This window comes from Macaca nemestrina, chromosome 5, assembly GCF_043159975.1.
Source record: "Macaca nemestrina isolate mMacNem1 chromosome 5, mMacNem.hap1, whole genome shotgun sequence".
Classification (NCBI taxonomy): domain Eukaryota; kingdom Metazoa; phylum Chordata; class Mammalia; order Primates; family Cercopithecidae; genus Macaca; species Macaca nemestrina.
In genome coordinates, this window is record NC_092129.1 from 92916343 (window position 1) to 92933167 (window position 16825).

The 16825-nt window shown below is 36.3% G+C and overlaps 1 protein-coding gene across 6 annotated transcripts in view; it reads left to right on the top strand.

Annotated features, from left to right (window-relative positions):
• The first annotated feature begins 1544 nt into the window (after positions 1-1544).
• LOC105492201 (EPH receptor A7) overlaps positions 1545-16825 on the top strand; it is a 184846-nt gene continuing 169565 nt past the window's right edge. For 5 of the 6 annotated variants that reach the window (XM_011759211.3, XM_011759212.3, XM_011759213.3 and 2 more), the window contains exons 1-3: positions 1545-1864; positions 6339-6403; positions 10032-10701. In XM_011759211.3, coding sequence (XP_011757513.1) covers positions 1768-1864; positions 6339-6403; positions 10032-10701 — 832 coding nt within the window. In that variant the 5' untranslated portion in view covers positions 1545-1767. Of the gene's footprint in view, positions 1865-3635; positions 3652-6338; positions 6404-10031; positions 10702-16825 lie in introns of those variants that run through there. The other variant, XM_071096711.1, reaches the window with a different exon arrangement.

Sequence of the window (16825 nt, forward strand, 5' to 3'; positions counted from 1 at the left end):
GTTTCAGAAACTACAGAATCAAAGAGGGTTAAGGAACAAATTTCATATCTCTCTTCCATGTTATTAGGCAAATAAAAACTACAGTAGACAATTTAACATAAAATACAAATAAATATCTGGGGGCTGTCATCTTTGAGAAGTCTCTACTGTAAACACCAGAAACAACTCAATTTACTTTATATTTCCAGATAGAAAGTTTGGAAAAAGTTTGGAGTCTTATATGAGATCAAACCTTGTATCGATCAGAAATAAAAGAAAATCATAAATGAGAAATATTTGAAAAGGAAGAAATATAGGACAAAAAAAGAAATTCATCTTAAACATGTGATCAAGTTACTCTGTGTGACCTTTGAAATTGAAGATTTGGCAGTTAAAATTTTAAAGTTCTTCCTCTTATTACCTACCTCTTGAACACAGTGTCCAAAACTGCCTAATGGAAAACAGATTTCTCTACGCAGCCTTCTTTGCTGTTCGGATTGAATGAATTCAACTGGAGATATTAGTTATGATTTTTTTAATTCTTAGTTTCTCTTTGAAAGATAAGCATTGAATAATTCCTGAAAATGGTAAATACTTGCGAAGAGAAAGGTCTTGCTTTATGAATTTAATACGTAGTGGCATTCTTTAAAATTATGTGTAATTTATGCAGCGAAATGGAATACTATCAAAGAGGAGGCAATCCAAGGAAACCCTTAGAAAATGATAAACGCGTTAAAAAACGATACGCAACCGTCAGAAGGTTCTCTCCTAAAGTCCCACTTCCCTCAACAAACTATGGTGAAAAGATAGGGCGGAGGTGAAGGGTCGCTTAAAACAAAAGACTTCCTTTCCCACTCCCTTTTCCTCTGTTTCTTTTGCCAGAGCTTGTTGCAAACTCTTGGAAACACTGTTTAAACATAATACATTTGGTTACTTTATTCTTGCAGGGATTGTGGTGGGTGGTACCCAAAGCTGACTGCTCTTGGAGTTACAGAAAAAGAGAAGTAGAAACTTTTCAAAAAGGCAAAAAACAAGGTTACCCTGCCCGCGGAGGTTCTAACAACAAAAAAGTAAAAGACACTTTACTTAAAGGTACAGCTCATTTCACTGATCGGGCTCCGTGCTTGGTAGCTGAGAGAAGGCTTGCCTCGCCTCTGGTTTCTAAAAGATCGCGCGGAGTACAGCTCTAGAAAAGAGTGTAGTTGGGAGCGTTATTCTCGGATTTATTCTGCTTTGCGAAAGCTGCGGTTGCTAAAAGCAGAGCGTCCACAGCAGCACACAACTCTGCTGCCATCCTTGTTCTCCTCCGAACATCTAGCGCGAGCTCAGAACCTGGAGGGGAATCCTGGACCAGCAACCTGACTCCGCTCGGCACCGATTGGCTCCTGCCTCGGACCCCGCCCCCGAGGCCGAGGCGGTCATTTCACCGGGACCCGCCCCTTGGCCCTGGGAATCGCCTCCTGGCAGGCCGACTGTGCCTGCCACTCAGCCCGAGTGGCGGAGGCTCTCGGCTCGGAGCCCCGCCCCCTCCCCCCTAATTGATATTATTGGAGTGTGGAGCAAGCGGCCGGTCTGCAGTCGGAGACTTGCAGGCAGCAAACACGGTGCGAGCGAACAGGAGTGGGGGGGGGAAATAAAAAAAGCTAAACGTGGAGCAGCCGATCGGGGACCGAGAAGGGGAATCGATGCAAGGAGCACAATAAAACAAAAGCTACTTCGGAACAAACAGCATTTAAAAATCCACGACTCAAGATAACAGAAACCTAAAATAAAACCTGCTCATGCACCATGGTTTTTCAAACTCGGTACCCTTCATGGATTATTTTATGCTACATCTGGCTGCTCCGCTTTGCACACACGGGGGAGGCGCAGGCTGCGAAGGAAGGTAAGGTGATGGGAAAGCAAAGTTTGTTCTGACTTATTTATTTAGCTGTCTACCTGCACAAGCCAGCTCGTCCGCGGCGCCGCCGGCCGCGCCTCCGGCGCCGGGCGACCCTCCCCCGCCAGCTCCCCGCCCCCTCACCGCTCCGGCCGCTCCTGGCGGACCAGCGAGCGGGAGCCGGGGCTGCTCCGAGCCGCCTGCAGCCCTGTGCCTGGGGCCGTCCATCCGACGGGTGCGGGAATTCTGGCGCGGGCAGTCTGGAGGGCGTGAGCAGCAACGGGGGTGGGGTGGGGTTGGAGGAACGGCCGGTGAGCTTATTTCTTAGTACCTCAGGCGGGTCACATCTCTCTCTAGCTCTGTCTTCCTTCTCTCCTTATTCGCCTTCTGTGGGAGCTGCGGCCAGAGTTAGGTTGGAGACTGGGAAGTGCAGCCCCTACGGTCTCCGCCAGCCCGCCGGCGAGTGGCGGGAGCCCGGAGCCTTCCCAGAGGGACCGAGACTTCGGTGAGCTCGGAAAGCTCGGGTTACTAATGAAGTGCTCACTGCGTCGGAGGCGGCGGCGCGGTCCTGCGGTTGGCGCTCGGCCGCCAGCGCGGAACAATAACGCCGCGGAGGTGAAGCGCCGCGTGCGGCGCGCGATCCGCGGGCCTGGGATGTCTCCATTCAGCGCGCGCTGCGCGTCAGGCCCAGCGGTCGTGGGGGCAGCGGCAGCCCAGCGGGTTTGGTCGGGCGGTGGAGGCAGGGGGCGGGCTGGAGCTGTGCAATTTGTAAAGAGATGCCGCTTGGGCGACTCCAAGTCCCCAATTATTTGCCCCGTAGTCCAGCAATTGAGAAATCCGAATGGCCAAACCTTGCCAAAGACCTGAACCCTGAGGGTTGGTTCTGGTAGGAGAAGGCAGGTTTTATTTGGCAAGCTATTATAGATAAGCCTGTATATGTTATGTTTTCCTTCTTTGAACCTTTGACAGAATACGTAAAATACCTTTCGGTGCCTGTAGTTGGAGCTGGGGAAAAATAAACCCTAGCAATGGAAGTCTCTTGCTTTTGAGCAGTGTCACAATCCCACCCTCAACTCCCCCTCATCCCCTCGCCCTTGGTCTTTCAGGCTGTGTATGTAAGTTTCATTTTTCGATCTCTTAAAAGCAGAAGAGAAATAATAACTTATTCCTGATATGTAGAGGGAGAGGAATCTGTTTTCAAATTTAGGTCATGGTGGTTATCGGGCGGGGGGTTGGGGGCTTACATGTAGGTCCTTGATTCATCTATTTCTGAAAACTTAGTGCGGCTTTTCTTTATTCTCATCGTGCACCCCTCTTAGTTCACTCAAGCTCCCCTCCAGCCCGGCGCCACATTCTAGTCCTTCATTCATCCTGACCTTCTGACCCCACTTTCCACATCTGCAACCTGTATAGATGCTGAACCCATTCAGAGAACCCCGTGCCGCCAAGCTGGCGGTTACATGTTTGCAGATGGACGGACATCTGCTAGAAAGGCACACACATCCCCTCCAAAACCACATTTCTACTCCCCTGACGTTAGCGATCAGAAACCTTCAGCCCTGGCATCCTGTGATTCCTCTGGAATAGCGGACCAGAGGAAAAGTTTTCACCGCCGCGGCGAAGCCCCGCGCGCGAACACACGCAGACTCGGGCTGGAGTTTGGGCTATAAATAACTGCATCACTAGGGGGAGAGGTTCCTGCAGCCAGAATGTCTAGTTCGCTTTGCTCTTCTGGGTGCAAGCTACGTGAAGAGGATTCTGATTCTAGGAGCCTGAATTCTTTAGATGCAGAAGTGAGATATATAAAAGGCGCGGGGGCGGTGGGAGGGAGGGTGGTGATCGGTGGCTGGCGGGCGGCGAGTGCGCCCGGCTTCTAGGCGGCGACGCTTCTAGGGCGCAGCGGCGACAGAGAGCTGGCGTTCTAGGAGCCCACAAGCCCCGAGGCGGCCCGCAGTACCCAAGGGCTAGCGCTGGGAACCGCTTGGAGCAGGTGCCGGGCCTCCTGGGGCATTTGGGGGTGACTAGAGGAAGATAAGAAACCCCCTTCCCTCACTTTCCTTGTGCACGTTCTCTCGGGTAGGTCAGTTACCAGCGCTACAGGGAGCGCGAGTCAGACTGACGCTTGGAGGCAAAGTGCAGCTGCTACTTTTTCTCTCCGTAAAAGCCGCCGCCACCGCCTCTTCCTCAGAGGAGATGCTTCCCGAAAGCCACTCTCCTCTTCCCGACTCCTTCTCGAGCGAGGGCGCCACTGGCTCCCTGGAGTGCCCAGGTCTGGCAGAGGCGTAATGGATGCTTGGCGCGGCTGGCGCGCCAGTCTGGCAGTCCCCGCTCCGCCCCTCCGACGGCCCCGCCCCAGCCCCGGGACGCCAGCCTTTGCCCACGCGGTCCTTGCCTGGGTGAGCCAGGGCGCGCCCCCAATCTAGCCCCTCTCCCATCACCTCTCGGCCCTCACAGCGGGGCGCGGAGCCCCGAAGTCCCAGGCCTGGTCCCCAGCGTCCGGGTGAGCCCAGGGACTGACTGCACCTTCGCGGGCGCAAAGGGAGGTTGGCACTCTGCTCCGAGCGGGAAGGGAAACGCGCTCTCTTGAGGGTTTAACCAGAGAGCGGAGCGAGCAGAAGAGAGACGCACTGATCACTTGAGAGCGGCTTCTGATTACAAGTTCTCGGGCCGGTTTCTGTTTTGTTTTAATTTGTTAGTTTGTTTCTCTCTTAACTTGTTGGCCGTCACTGCTCTCTGCTTAGGTCCTTAGCTTCCACCCCCAGACTGAGCTGAGGGGTTGCAGAATGGCAATAAACGGTAATCTCGCAATGTTTATTTCACACTCGGAAATGACCCAAGAAGGTCACCTGGATTTAAAATCCTGTTGTCTATATTCAGCACACAAGAAAAATAAAAATAAAGCATCTCAAAAAGAGTAGAGTACCTGGCCACCCACATTGTTTCCTTGTGCTTCATCTGTTTTGTTGAGGATACAAGTAAACTTTAAAAATTACTTTTTATATAAATTCGCTAGTCCAACGATTTATCAATGTTACAAGTTGAAATACAAATTGACATTTTAAAAGTGTTGTGTGTATGTTTCTCATTTGAAAGGGAGTCAAATGTTGCTGATCAAGTTTTTTTCTTTTTTTCCTGTCAAAGTCTCCCTGAGAGTCTTAAGTGTAAAACACTAAACAAAGAAACAAACAAAAAATCCTAGTGTCTCTATATCTATTTTCATTTACAGTTAGTAACTTTGACTAGTGTGAAGGAATTAAACACATAATCAACTGTTCCTTTAAACACATAATCAATTGTTCCTTTGTTTTCTTATCATAACAGATTTTTCTTGTCTTTCAAATACATATTTTTATCCCTAGTGATTGGGTTGTATAATTATTAAACGTTCATATAAGCATGTATTTTAAGTCAAAATTTTAACATTTTGCTGAGACTGATGTTAAGCCTATTGACATACTTAAAATATATTGAGTATTATTTCTGGACAAATTGATGCATTTGTCAAAATGGTGTAGAGTCAGATAAATATTTTTAAAGTGTAAAAACTCATGTAACTCTGAAACCAGCTTGACCAAAAGAATGAGTGCTTTAGAAGAGAGTAATTGTCCAAAAAAGAAATAAAAGATATCACATAGAAATATTATGTTATTAATATATGATATTCTAATGCATTCTCATATTGATAGTATCAGGAGCATTTATAACACTTTATATACATATTAAATGCATTATGCTTTTTGATAGCATAAAAGTGAAATACAACTGTTTAGAAGTCAAGTCAGAGTTTATACCATTTTAAGAATTATCTATCACTTTGAAAATTTAGAAATTAAAAAAAAAAATGCTGAAAAAACTGATGTTTGACTAACCTGAATAAAAATCTTGCAAATAATAGGCAATTTAGTTTTCTGATAACGTTGCTTAACATAATTTTAACATTTCTGTATTCATTTTAGCTTAAGAAAAGACACTGTATGTGAAAATATTTTTTTAAAAGATAAACTCCAATTATCAAAAGACAATAGAAAATACGGCTGGCAGAATGTTACAAATTAATGACTGGATCAAAAGTAATGTAGGAATTATACCTTATTATGTTCGTATGTTCATTATATTTGACAAAGTTCTAACAGCTCAATGGTTTACAAAACTCTAATATATAGTTACTGTAGAATTAATATACCACATATAAAATTTCTACCCTCACTTTTATTCTAATATTGCATTTTAAGATTTATTTTAATATCGTAATTAAAGAATAGCAAATATAATATTGGTGTCTTAGTATCTTTTTTCCTTTAAGGAAGTGGAATATACATGTATCAGGAGGGTGTTCATATCATTCATTTACATAAATAACTACATATCTTAAGTCATAAAATGATAGTCATATAAAAAGATTCACCTTAAAAATGTTTACATGTGTACTTTGTGCTTAAGCGTTTCATGTAACATCTGGAAATACAACTTTCTTTTTCAGTACTACTGCTGGATTCTAAAGCACAACAAACAGAGTTGGAGTGGATTTCCTCTCCACCCAATGGGGTAAGTTTTTTTCATCATAAAATATCACTTTATTTTTAAAACTAAGAAACAAAACGTTTCCCTTCCCTCCAGGGTAGTTTTTCACATATTTCATGTATAAACTGTTCAATTCCAAATATCTTGTCCAATATTATGTTATATTTATAATGAGACATTGAGTACTCTGATTAGAGAAGGTATACTTAGTACTTGGGGAAATGGAATAAACAAAACCTCGTAACCATAGTCTTTTGAGTTCTTATTGTGTGGAATAATACCTCAGGGTCCAGGCTATAAATGCTAACTAATTACAGCAAACATTCCTTTCACAAACTCACTTAAACCTCTTTAGTTGCTTTATATTTCTAGTATAATCACCATGTCAGTGGTATATAATTCTTTAAAACAGTAAGTAATCAATCTGTTTTCCTCTTTTTGAAACAGTTCTGGCATCATTCAAAATGTACTTTGAAATATCACTATGTTCAACATTTTGGTGTATAGTTCGCTATAACATAATATATAGATTCTCCAAATTTATATTATGTACTATCTGCTGTTATTTAGCAGAAATTATGGCAAAACCTGCACATATTACAATAAAAATCTGCAACAGATATGAGTGACAATTGTCCAATAATAATCTACTGAAATATTAGTAAATCTTTAAAAATACTAACAATTATTTTTCATATATAAATATAGCTCAGTATCCGTGTCTTCAGGTCTTATTTTTAATTGTGAGAGAGGGCACATTCTTTATTCCTTATCGAGGAAGAGGGCTCTGAGAAAGGAGAAGATACCCTATTGCTATTTAAGTTTATCTTTGGCACCTTAAAAAAAATCTGAAGTCAAAAGTGTGTGGATTATAAGTTATAATATAAAAACTGTAGCATATTTTGCAAAGAGAAGAATGAAAGTTTGAAAGAGATTGTTGAGATCATGAAATCAACATGTCAGGAACTGAAAGTTTAAGAATGTAAAATATAAACAAAACAAATCTGTTTAAAATACAGTTTTCATTAAATTTAATTTTTAAGAGATTTCTTTCATGCATATTGTGGTTATCTGTATTGGTTATGATAAATTATTAACAAATGACAACCATTTTACAGATTAAATATAAAAATTCCATGAGTTGGAGGTATGAATATAATACCTTTCTTGAGAGAAGTGGTTTCTGTGAGTAAAATAATATATGTTATAGACAGCCATTCATGATAAAAAATGAAACACCTTTCTTGCCAATGACAGATGTAGCCCATTTTCTACCATCCATCAATTAAAACAAATAGAGATAGAGGATGGTTTTATCTCTGAGGAGAAGTAAACTGATATATGATTGTAGTATTTCATCCATGTAATATACAAAATGACAAATTGTGACTGTCAATGTTATCTTGGACTCAAATGGGCATTTTGTCAGTCCAAAGTATCTTGAGTTAACAGTTAACCCTACATATCTGTAGACATCAACATGTAATATTAGAAAACAATTGATCGACGATATTTTCTATATTTGTGCAATAGATTAGTTCACATGTGAGTAAATACCTAACTGTAAAGAAAATGTTCCTGAGACATAAGTTTTGAGAAAACATTTCTGTAAACATACTATAAAAATGCAGTGTCTGAATGAAGACATTTTTCCCAATGGCATCATTTGTGGAAATGTTCATAATGTCTTAGAAAGTGAGATAATAAAACAATAGTTGTGTTAAATGAATTTATGTAGTCTCAATTTTGTAATCTACATCATAGTTTTCCTGAAGCATTCCCCTCTGGAATAAAATTTTAAGTAAAAATAAAAATTAATTGGGTTTCACGGGTAATAAAATTGATTTTTCTTATACAGAATGAAAGAATAAATTTGTTCTTGAAGTTAGATAAAGGAATTCTTGGGATATATTCTTTTAAAATAGCTTTGGTTTCTTCAAACTGGGGAGTTGTTAAAAAGGAACACATTTATCTTTGGAGCTTTTGATTTTTTGGTATATATCATTACTAGTTTTACTTCTTTTTGTAATTTCAGTCTAATGAAGAGACTGAAATCTACCCATCCAAATGGATGCATTTGGTTATATTTGGCTGATTGCCATTCAGACTGTAGGCAGCTAACTGAAACAAAGGGAAGATATGCACACTGTTAACTAGTCACAAATGCCAGCTGAACTGAGTAAAAACTGAACATTAAAATGGGTTCTTTACTACATTTGAGTACCTTTCATGATATTAGGCAGTGTATAACAAAATCAACCAAATATGTAACATCACCAAAGAAATTTCTGAATTGTATTATATAGCTAATTTGTCAGTCTTGTTAATTTTCTAAGGACTAGTTTTAAAAGTATACATTAATGTTGTACAGAACATTTAAATAAATCAATACTCAAATCAGGTATTTTAAATAAAACTATTTACCACATGATTTTTATTTTCTCATCTTCTTTTCTTGAAACAATAGTTTAAATATTGTATGCTATGCAACTTTGGACTTGAACACATATGTTTTGTATTTGGCATTTTTAATTGGGGAAATTAATATTAACAGATGACAATTTCATTATTAAGACATCATAAATACAAAGTGGGAAATTTTTTAATAATTGTAAGAAAAAAACATATACTACTATTCATTTAGGCTTTTAACGCTCCTAGGTGAAATGCTTTTATTGATTAATGAGTGGCAGAGAATATTATATATGGTTTAATAGTTTGAAATTGTTGCAAATTCTGACAAATGCACTTTTTTTTTCCTTTTTTGGGAAAATATTTAATATAGATTTGTTTGTAGTATACATTATATCAACATATAAATGTACATTTTTAAACATCTGATATTTTTCCTGTCAGAAAGTGACTAAATATGATCCAGCATGCAGATTTGCCATGTATATTTGATTGTCTATTGAAAGCAATTTATTTATAAAAATGAATCATACTCTTATAACTACTTATTTATAGTTATGTGGCTTTGTGTACAATATTATATATAACACTGGAATAAATAAATAGCTCTGTAAAATGTTACTTGCTTACATCTCATTTTGCAAAGATTGTAAAATATTCCAAATTATAAATATCAACATGTTGTTGAATACTTTTACATTTCAGAGTACTGTTGGCATTTTCTTCTTCATGTTTTTAAGTACTCTGTAATCGTAAGTATGATATGGACACTTAAAATGTCAACTGAGTTATCAAAAATCCTGCCAGGCATCCATACGTATATACTTTCACTGGTAATTTAAATAATTGTGAGCTTTAGTCTATAAAAATCTCAATGAAGAACGTATACATAAGCAAAGATGTAAAAATAAAAACACTAATATACTCCCAAAAAGATAATCTCAATGAAGAACGTAAACATAAGCAAAGATGTAAAAATAAAAACACTAATATACTCCCAAAAAGATATTAAACAAAATGAAATATTTATTGTATGTATACACAAAGCAAGCAGCGTAAGTATGTTCCACCTCCAGGATGAAGCAGAACCTAGAATCCAGCATTCTCTGGATTATAGTTTTGCCAGGATAGGAATCAACCTAACTTTTTCGAAGATCCACGTTTGTGAAGTACTTGCACTTTCAAAAGCAAAATGTTATTTTTTGCTGAATGCCTGATGTACTTTTTTCAACTTTTGCAGTGGGAAGAAATTAGTGGTTTGGATGAGAACTATACCCCGATACGAACATACCAGGTGTGCCAAGTCATGGAGCCCAACCAAAACAACTGGCTGCGGACTAACTGGATTTCTAAAGGCAATGCACAAAGGATTTTTGTAGAATTGAAATTCACCCTGAGGGATTGTAACAGTCTTCCTGGAGTACTGGGAACTTGCAAGGAAACATTTAATTTGTACTATTATGAAACAGACTATGACACTGGCAGGAATATAAGAGAAAATCTCTATGTAAAAATAGACACCATTGCTGCAGATGAAAGTTTTACCCAAGGTGACCTTGGTGAAAGAAAGATGAAGCTTAACACTGAGGTGAGAGAGATTGGACCTTTGTCCAAAAAGGGATTCTATCTTGCCTTTCAGGATGTAGGGGCTTGCATAGCTTTGGTCTCTGTCAAAGTATACTACAAGAAGTGCTGGTCCATTATTGAGAACTTAGCTATCTTTCCAGATACAGTGACTGGTTCAGAATTTTCCTCTTTAGTCGAGGTTCGAGGGACATGTGTCAGCAGTGCAGAGGAAGAGGCGGAAAACTCCCCCAGGATGCACTGCAGTGCAGAAGGAGAATGGTTAGTGCCCATTGGAAAATGTATCTGCAAGGCGGGCTACCAGCAAAAAGGGGACACTTGTGAACGTAAGTAATATGTCCTTTTAAAACTCTACTGTGTCTTTTTATAAACATTAATAGTTACTTGAATAAGTGAATCTGCTCTGTACCAGAAGCGCAATTCTACTGATCTTAAACAAAGTCACCGTTGAACTTAGTGATTGCCCTACGGTAGCATCTGCACTAAGTGTATATAATCAATATGGGTGATAAAGATATTTGTTACTAAAATTTAATGTGTCCTATGCTTAATATGGAAGTCAATAGTTGCATTTTGGGCTATGGAGTTTAGAGAGGAGTCTGGGTAGTTGAATTTGTAGCCTGGCAAGACTGAGGTGACATTTAACAGGATTTAATGAGATGCCATTCCTCCTGTTTTTAAACCCATATTGTCTGGTCCCTTGAGTAGCAGTAAATAGGAGGTTAAGAAGGTTGTGAATAAGAGCTCTAGTGACAGGCAGGGCATAAACGAATACATTTATAAACTTTTAGATTTATCTTATATAAATACTGTAACTTTGATACAAAATTTTTCAAATTTCACTTACTAAATCTCTGTGGTTACATCTGCGAAAGGTGTGATTTTTATTTTTGGACTAAATACAAAAATGACCACATTTTTGTGGAAGTGGGCCAAAGTAAAGTTTTAGTTATTATAGTACATCAATTGCATGTTTTGAAACAATCACGTATGAATTAGTAAACCTTTTTCTTTGTTTTATAAAACCTTTTTTTTTCTCTTTCCTAGCATTATGTGGCTAAATTTTTAAAAATATGTCATGTGGGCCTTCAAGATTGATAGATATTGTTTCTAGGTTTTATGAAAATAAATTATAAAGTTACATTACTAGTGTCTCTTTTTAACTTATGGTATAGAAAACATAGTACATTAAAAATAACACTTATATCTATATATATATTTTACGCCAAAACCAGAAGCACAGGCGTTATACTTGCAATTCTTAGTTGAGCTAAAGGGGACCACTGATAATAATAGCTATTATAACTAACTTTTATTGATAACTTAGTATATGCAGACATTCCTCCATTTCCTTTATATATGCAAGCTTATTTAAAAAGGTGGGTATCATTATCATTTCTATTTTATACAATAAAAAAAGAGGATATCAAGATATCTAGTTACATTAGTAATATTTGTCTAAGCTTACCTTCAAACTTGGGACATTCTGACTTTAGAGCCTGGGCAACAATATTGCCCTAGTTTCAATCACAAAGCAAGGAGAATCCTAGGAAATAGGATTCATGGCTCATAGTGTTTAGGTGTCTCATATACATATGTAAATTGGATTACTTCCCCATAAAATTCTCATTCTAGTAGAATATTTTTAAAATTAAATAATTTTTAAAAAAATTTAGACCTGTGCTATACGGTACTGTACCCAGCAGCCACATGTAGCTCTTTAGGTTTTGAAAAGTGACTATTCTAAATTGAGATGTGCTGTAAGTATAAATTACACACTGGATTTCAAAGCCGTACTGCAAAAAAAAAAAAAAAAAAAAAAGAGTAACATATGTCTTTAACCATTTTTAAGTGTTGATTACATGTTGAAATAATCATATTTTAGATAAACAGGGCTAGAGGATAATATTAAAATTAATTTCAGCTGTTTCTTTTACTCTTTTTTAGTGTGGCTAGAAATATTAAAATTGCATTTGTGGCTCACTTTATATTTGTACTGGATATACTTTTCAAATGGAGTAACTGAGCAAATATCTTTTTCTGTCCTATTCAAAGAGTTAAATACTTCATGTGGCTGGCTGCTAAGCATGTAAAGTGCCTATGGCTCTGCACTCAATTATCATCTACACCAGAGGTGACATTGTGAAGTGAACTCTGAGCAAAACAAATGGAGATGATACAGGTTCAGGTCCCATAGGCCAGTTTAGCAGTCTCCTTTTATGTCCCTGAAGGAGTCAAGCCTGTCTCCCATTGTCCTCTTTCCCTTTCCCTCACTGGCAGTATTTCTAATTGAGTAGAAAATCTTGCAGTTTCCATATATGTGGAAATCAGAAACTGATGAAGATTTATCCCTGCTTGTAGGCAAAATGCTATTCCAATGGGTAAGTAGAGAAATATTCTCAGTGATGAACTGATCAATTCAATGAAAGGCAATGTTCCTATTGACAAGAGGTTAACAGCTACTTGAAAGTGATGGTGGATTCAGCAGTAACTGTTACAAAAAATTTTAGGAACATTATTGCACTTTAGCTGTGAAAGCAGCAGTTTCAATATTATGCAGATCTTGATTGATATGACAAAGGAACTTAAAACTTTTACACAATTAAAATGGGAAAAATAACAAAGCAGAAATATGTATAAAGGTACACAGTTAAATTTATATGAGAAAAGATAGGAAATAACATTAAAGGCCCTGTGTTTTAAAGGTTTTAAAGAAGATTACAGGTTTTTGTGGCTGTTGTTTCACTTTTTGCAATTTAACTCATTTATTTGTTAAGAAAATGTGCTTTCCACATTTATTCGTAAGAAAATGTGAACAGGAGCTGCTCGAGTTTTATGCTTCTAATTATAGAATTTAGTAAGAAAAGCAGTCTTAAACCACAGTAAGTAGATATATTTATCATGAAAAATAAACCTCAATTTATTTCAAATGAAAAAAATCATCTCATTAACCATGGTACTATAAAATTACTTACATTTGTCAAATTTAATTGGAAGAATTGAAACATTTTACTACCAAAATTATTGTTACCTGTAAACTATACCAAGGTTTTTAAAAATAAAATAAAATTACTCCACTATCATCTTCATTAATTCTGCCTCTGAATACTTGAAATTAGGTGTTAATATTGTAGTAACAGTTCATTAAAAAATAAAAAAAAACATGGTTAAAGGAGGCAAGATGCCGCCTTATGGTTTAACCGAAAGAATATGTGCGCGTTGTTATAAGTCAAGTAAATTGCTTATGACATAACTTTCTTAATTTTTAGCCTTGGTAATGTTGACAAAGGAATTAAATACCTTCTACTTAACCATGGAACTATGTTCATTTGCAAAAACACTTCCCTCCTTGGCGTAATTCCAATGCATTGCTGCAAGAGTACTTGCCTCTGGAATCACTCCAGGCTTGCCTTTATAGTATTCTTCCTGTTTCCTTTCAATAATCCTGTTAAGAGTTTGAAAACAAATTCCAGTCCCATATTGAGGAAAAGTAATGTGTTTGGGAGAGGATGCTAGTGAGTCCCTAGCCAAATGAGAGTGGTTAGCCACTTAAAGGCAAGTTTATCTGGGCACATTTTGAAGTAGCAGCCTATTGTGATGTTTGCTAGAAGACAATATGAAATATGAATTACTATAAAAAACTGATTGTTGGTTCGAACAGTTGATGTAAGAGCTTCTCTTCATAACTGAAAAAATAGCTCAATTTTGAAAATCAAATGCTTCTCAAGTCTACTAATATGTGGAGAACTTCTGTCCAATTCTTAAACATAGTATTTTTATGAGGACATCTCTTTATATTGATTTAAGAATTTATAATTTCATTTAGTATACTTTTATTGTCATTTTTTTTAAATTTACAAGTTACATAACTTTGCAAACTAGTCAATATATTTTCTTAGATTAAAAGTTACAGTTATTTTACAAATTGAGAGATCCTGTTATATTTTACACATGTAAATATTTTGGGAAGACTAATAAAATAAATCTACTGAAATATATTTCAATTTTTGTAACTTTTGTACAATTTTATTCCATTTAGAAAATAAAATAGTGCTTGTCAAAGTGTGGATCTGGATATTATAACTTGGATTTGCATAGGCAGTTTGCAGTTTATATTGAACAGTCACATTCAGTTTCTCATTTAAACCTCACCACATCACTAAGATGTGGAAAGTATTATTTTTTTTCTCTCTCTTTCAACGTATGAAGAAACTGAAGCTCAGAGATATTAATAAGTAACAAAATTGGGTAAGAATTCAAAAATTCTGTTTACCAATTCAAGTCTTTTTTCCCCACACCACTACTTCCCTAAAATTTGTTCTGGACTTTATCCAGTAGATTTTAGTTACTAAAAAACTAATAAAACTTTATTCTATGTAGGGTGACCATATGCCCGATATGCCTGGGATAATTGTTTTTTTAATTAACACTGCTTCTTTTTGCTTTGAAAAATGTTTTTTCTGATTTGGATGATAATCCTACTTGCACAAAATTCTTCTCATTTAGAAGTAAAAAATTCAAAGACATAAGATTTACATGCACATATATCAGAATATAGAAATGTGATTTACTTGCATTACTTATATTGCTTAATTTAAATTTTTTGAAAGCAAATAAGTAAAATTTTTCTTTCTCATGATTTCATGTAAAGGGGAATTCAAGTAATCATACGTTTATAATTTTTATAAGAAATTTTACTGATAGCAGCTTTTTAATAGTTTCTATTAATGTTAAGAGGTCTATTATTATTTTAATAATATATAATTTATGAACATATGTATAATTTAATAAATGAAGCAATACGTTCAATTTTATAGCATTAACAATATTTAAACTCTGTTTCTTGACCAACTTTTTTGAAAACTACTTTATTTTTGCAGACAAGTAGCATGCAATTTGTACCATGAAATTTTCATAACAATTGAGTCTTTATATAGCATTTATAATCGTGTGTGTGTGTGTATATATATACACACACAGAAATGTAGGAAACACCAGTGGGTTAATAGCTCAGATGCTACAGTCAGTTTCAAAATGCTGCTTTCACAACTTACTAGATGCATAAAGTAGGACAATCTCTCTAAACCTTAATTTCCTTAAGTATAAAATGGGGCTAATAAAAATAGTACCTCCCTCATAGGGTTCTTGTCAGAATTGAATGAAGTAATGTATGTACAAACCCTAAAAATAGTATGTGGGACATAGCAAATAATCAATGAATGCTTATTATTAATAATACAACAAGGAATTTGCTAAGTAAAGAAACCTCATGGTGATGAACAGATGAACATATATCTCACAGGCCACAAATAGTTAAATATCCTTTAATCAAGTAATTTCACACCTGTTAATTTATCTAAGAAGGCATTTCATTAAAAAAAAAATCTTTTATGTAATCCTTTTTTTCCACTAACAGTGTATGTAATTTTAATTATTGAAAATAACCCAAATGTCCAAAGTTAAGGCATATCACCTTGATTGAACTTAGTCTATAAAATATCAATGATGCTATAAAGGAATTTTGAATTTGTATTAATAATTTTGAATGAAAAAACAAAAATTTGTATAAAATGATGTTTAGAATTATGCAAAATATACATAGGAGAAAGAATAGATGATAGGCTAACAATGAATGTATCCATGTAGTGGGATTGTGGGTGATGTTTTGTTCTGTCTATAATTCAAGACATCTTGAACATTAACTTTTATTTTTATACACTATAATTTTAAGTTCTAAGTAACCAGGTAGCTTATATAAAGACAACTTGAATTATATCTTCAAAATATGGGTTTTTCCATTAAGTTGGTTTCTGTATAACAGGGCTCAGGTACTATAGGAGTAAGTGGCAAGTATGGTTTAAATTATATAAAAGGTAGAAGATATTAATAGAAGGCATTCAATAAATACAGCTCATAGATTTTGTTCGTTTTTAGTTAATAGATACCGAGTCCTATTTTAAGTACTTGCATGTATTAAGTAATTTAACCTTAAAGGGAGGTGTTACTAATTTAGTCTAATAGAATGAGACTATTATTACCCAGTTTAAAAGAGAAAAAATACTCTTACTGTAAAAAGTATCTCTCTCTCTCTCTAAACATGTATATATATATGATTATATGTATACATATATACATATATATGGTTATATATCTTATATAAGTTTTTATGTATATAAATTCACGAATAAAAACAATGTAAGGAAACTGAAGCATAGTGATGGTGGGTTAAGTACTTATAATCACAGAGTGGTAAATTGCTGTTTAATCAAGCTAGTCCAGCGTCAGAATCCTTATTCCTAATCAATACCCTGGATCATGTCTTTATAGAGGAACATTTTATCTATTGCAAAGTCTTTTATGAACATAAACTTTTTTCACAACATCTTGAAAGGTTATACAAATTTGAACATTTTCTTTCATTTATCATAATTACAAAATACGTGTCTCTAC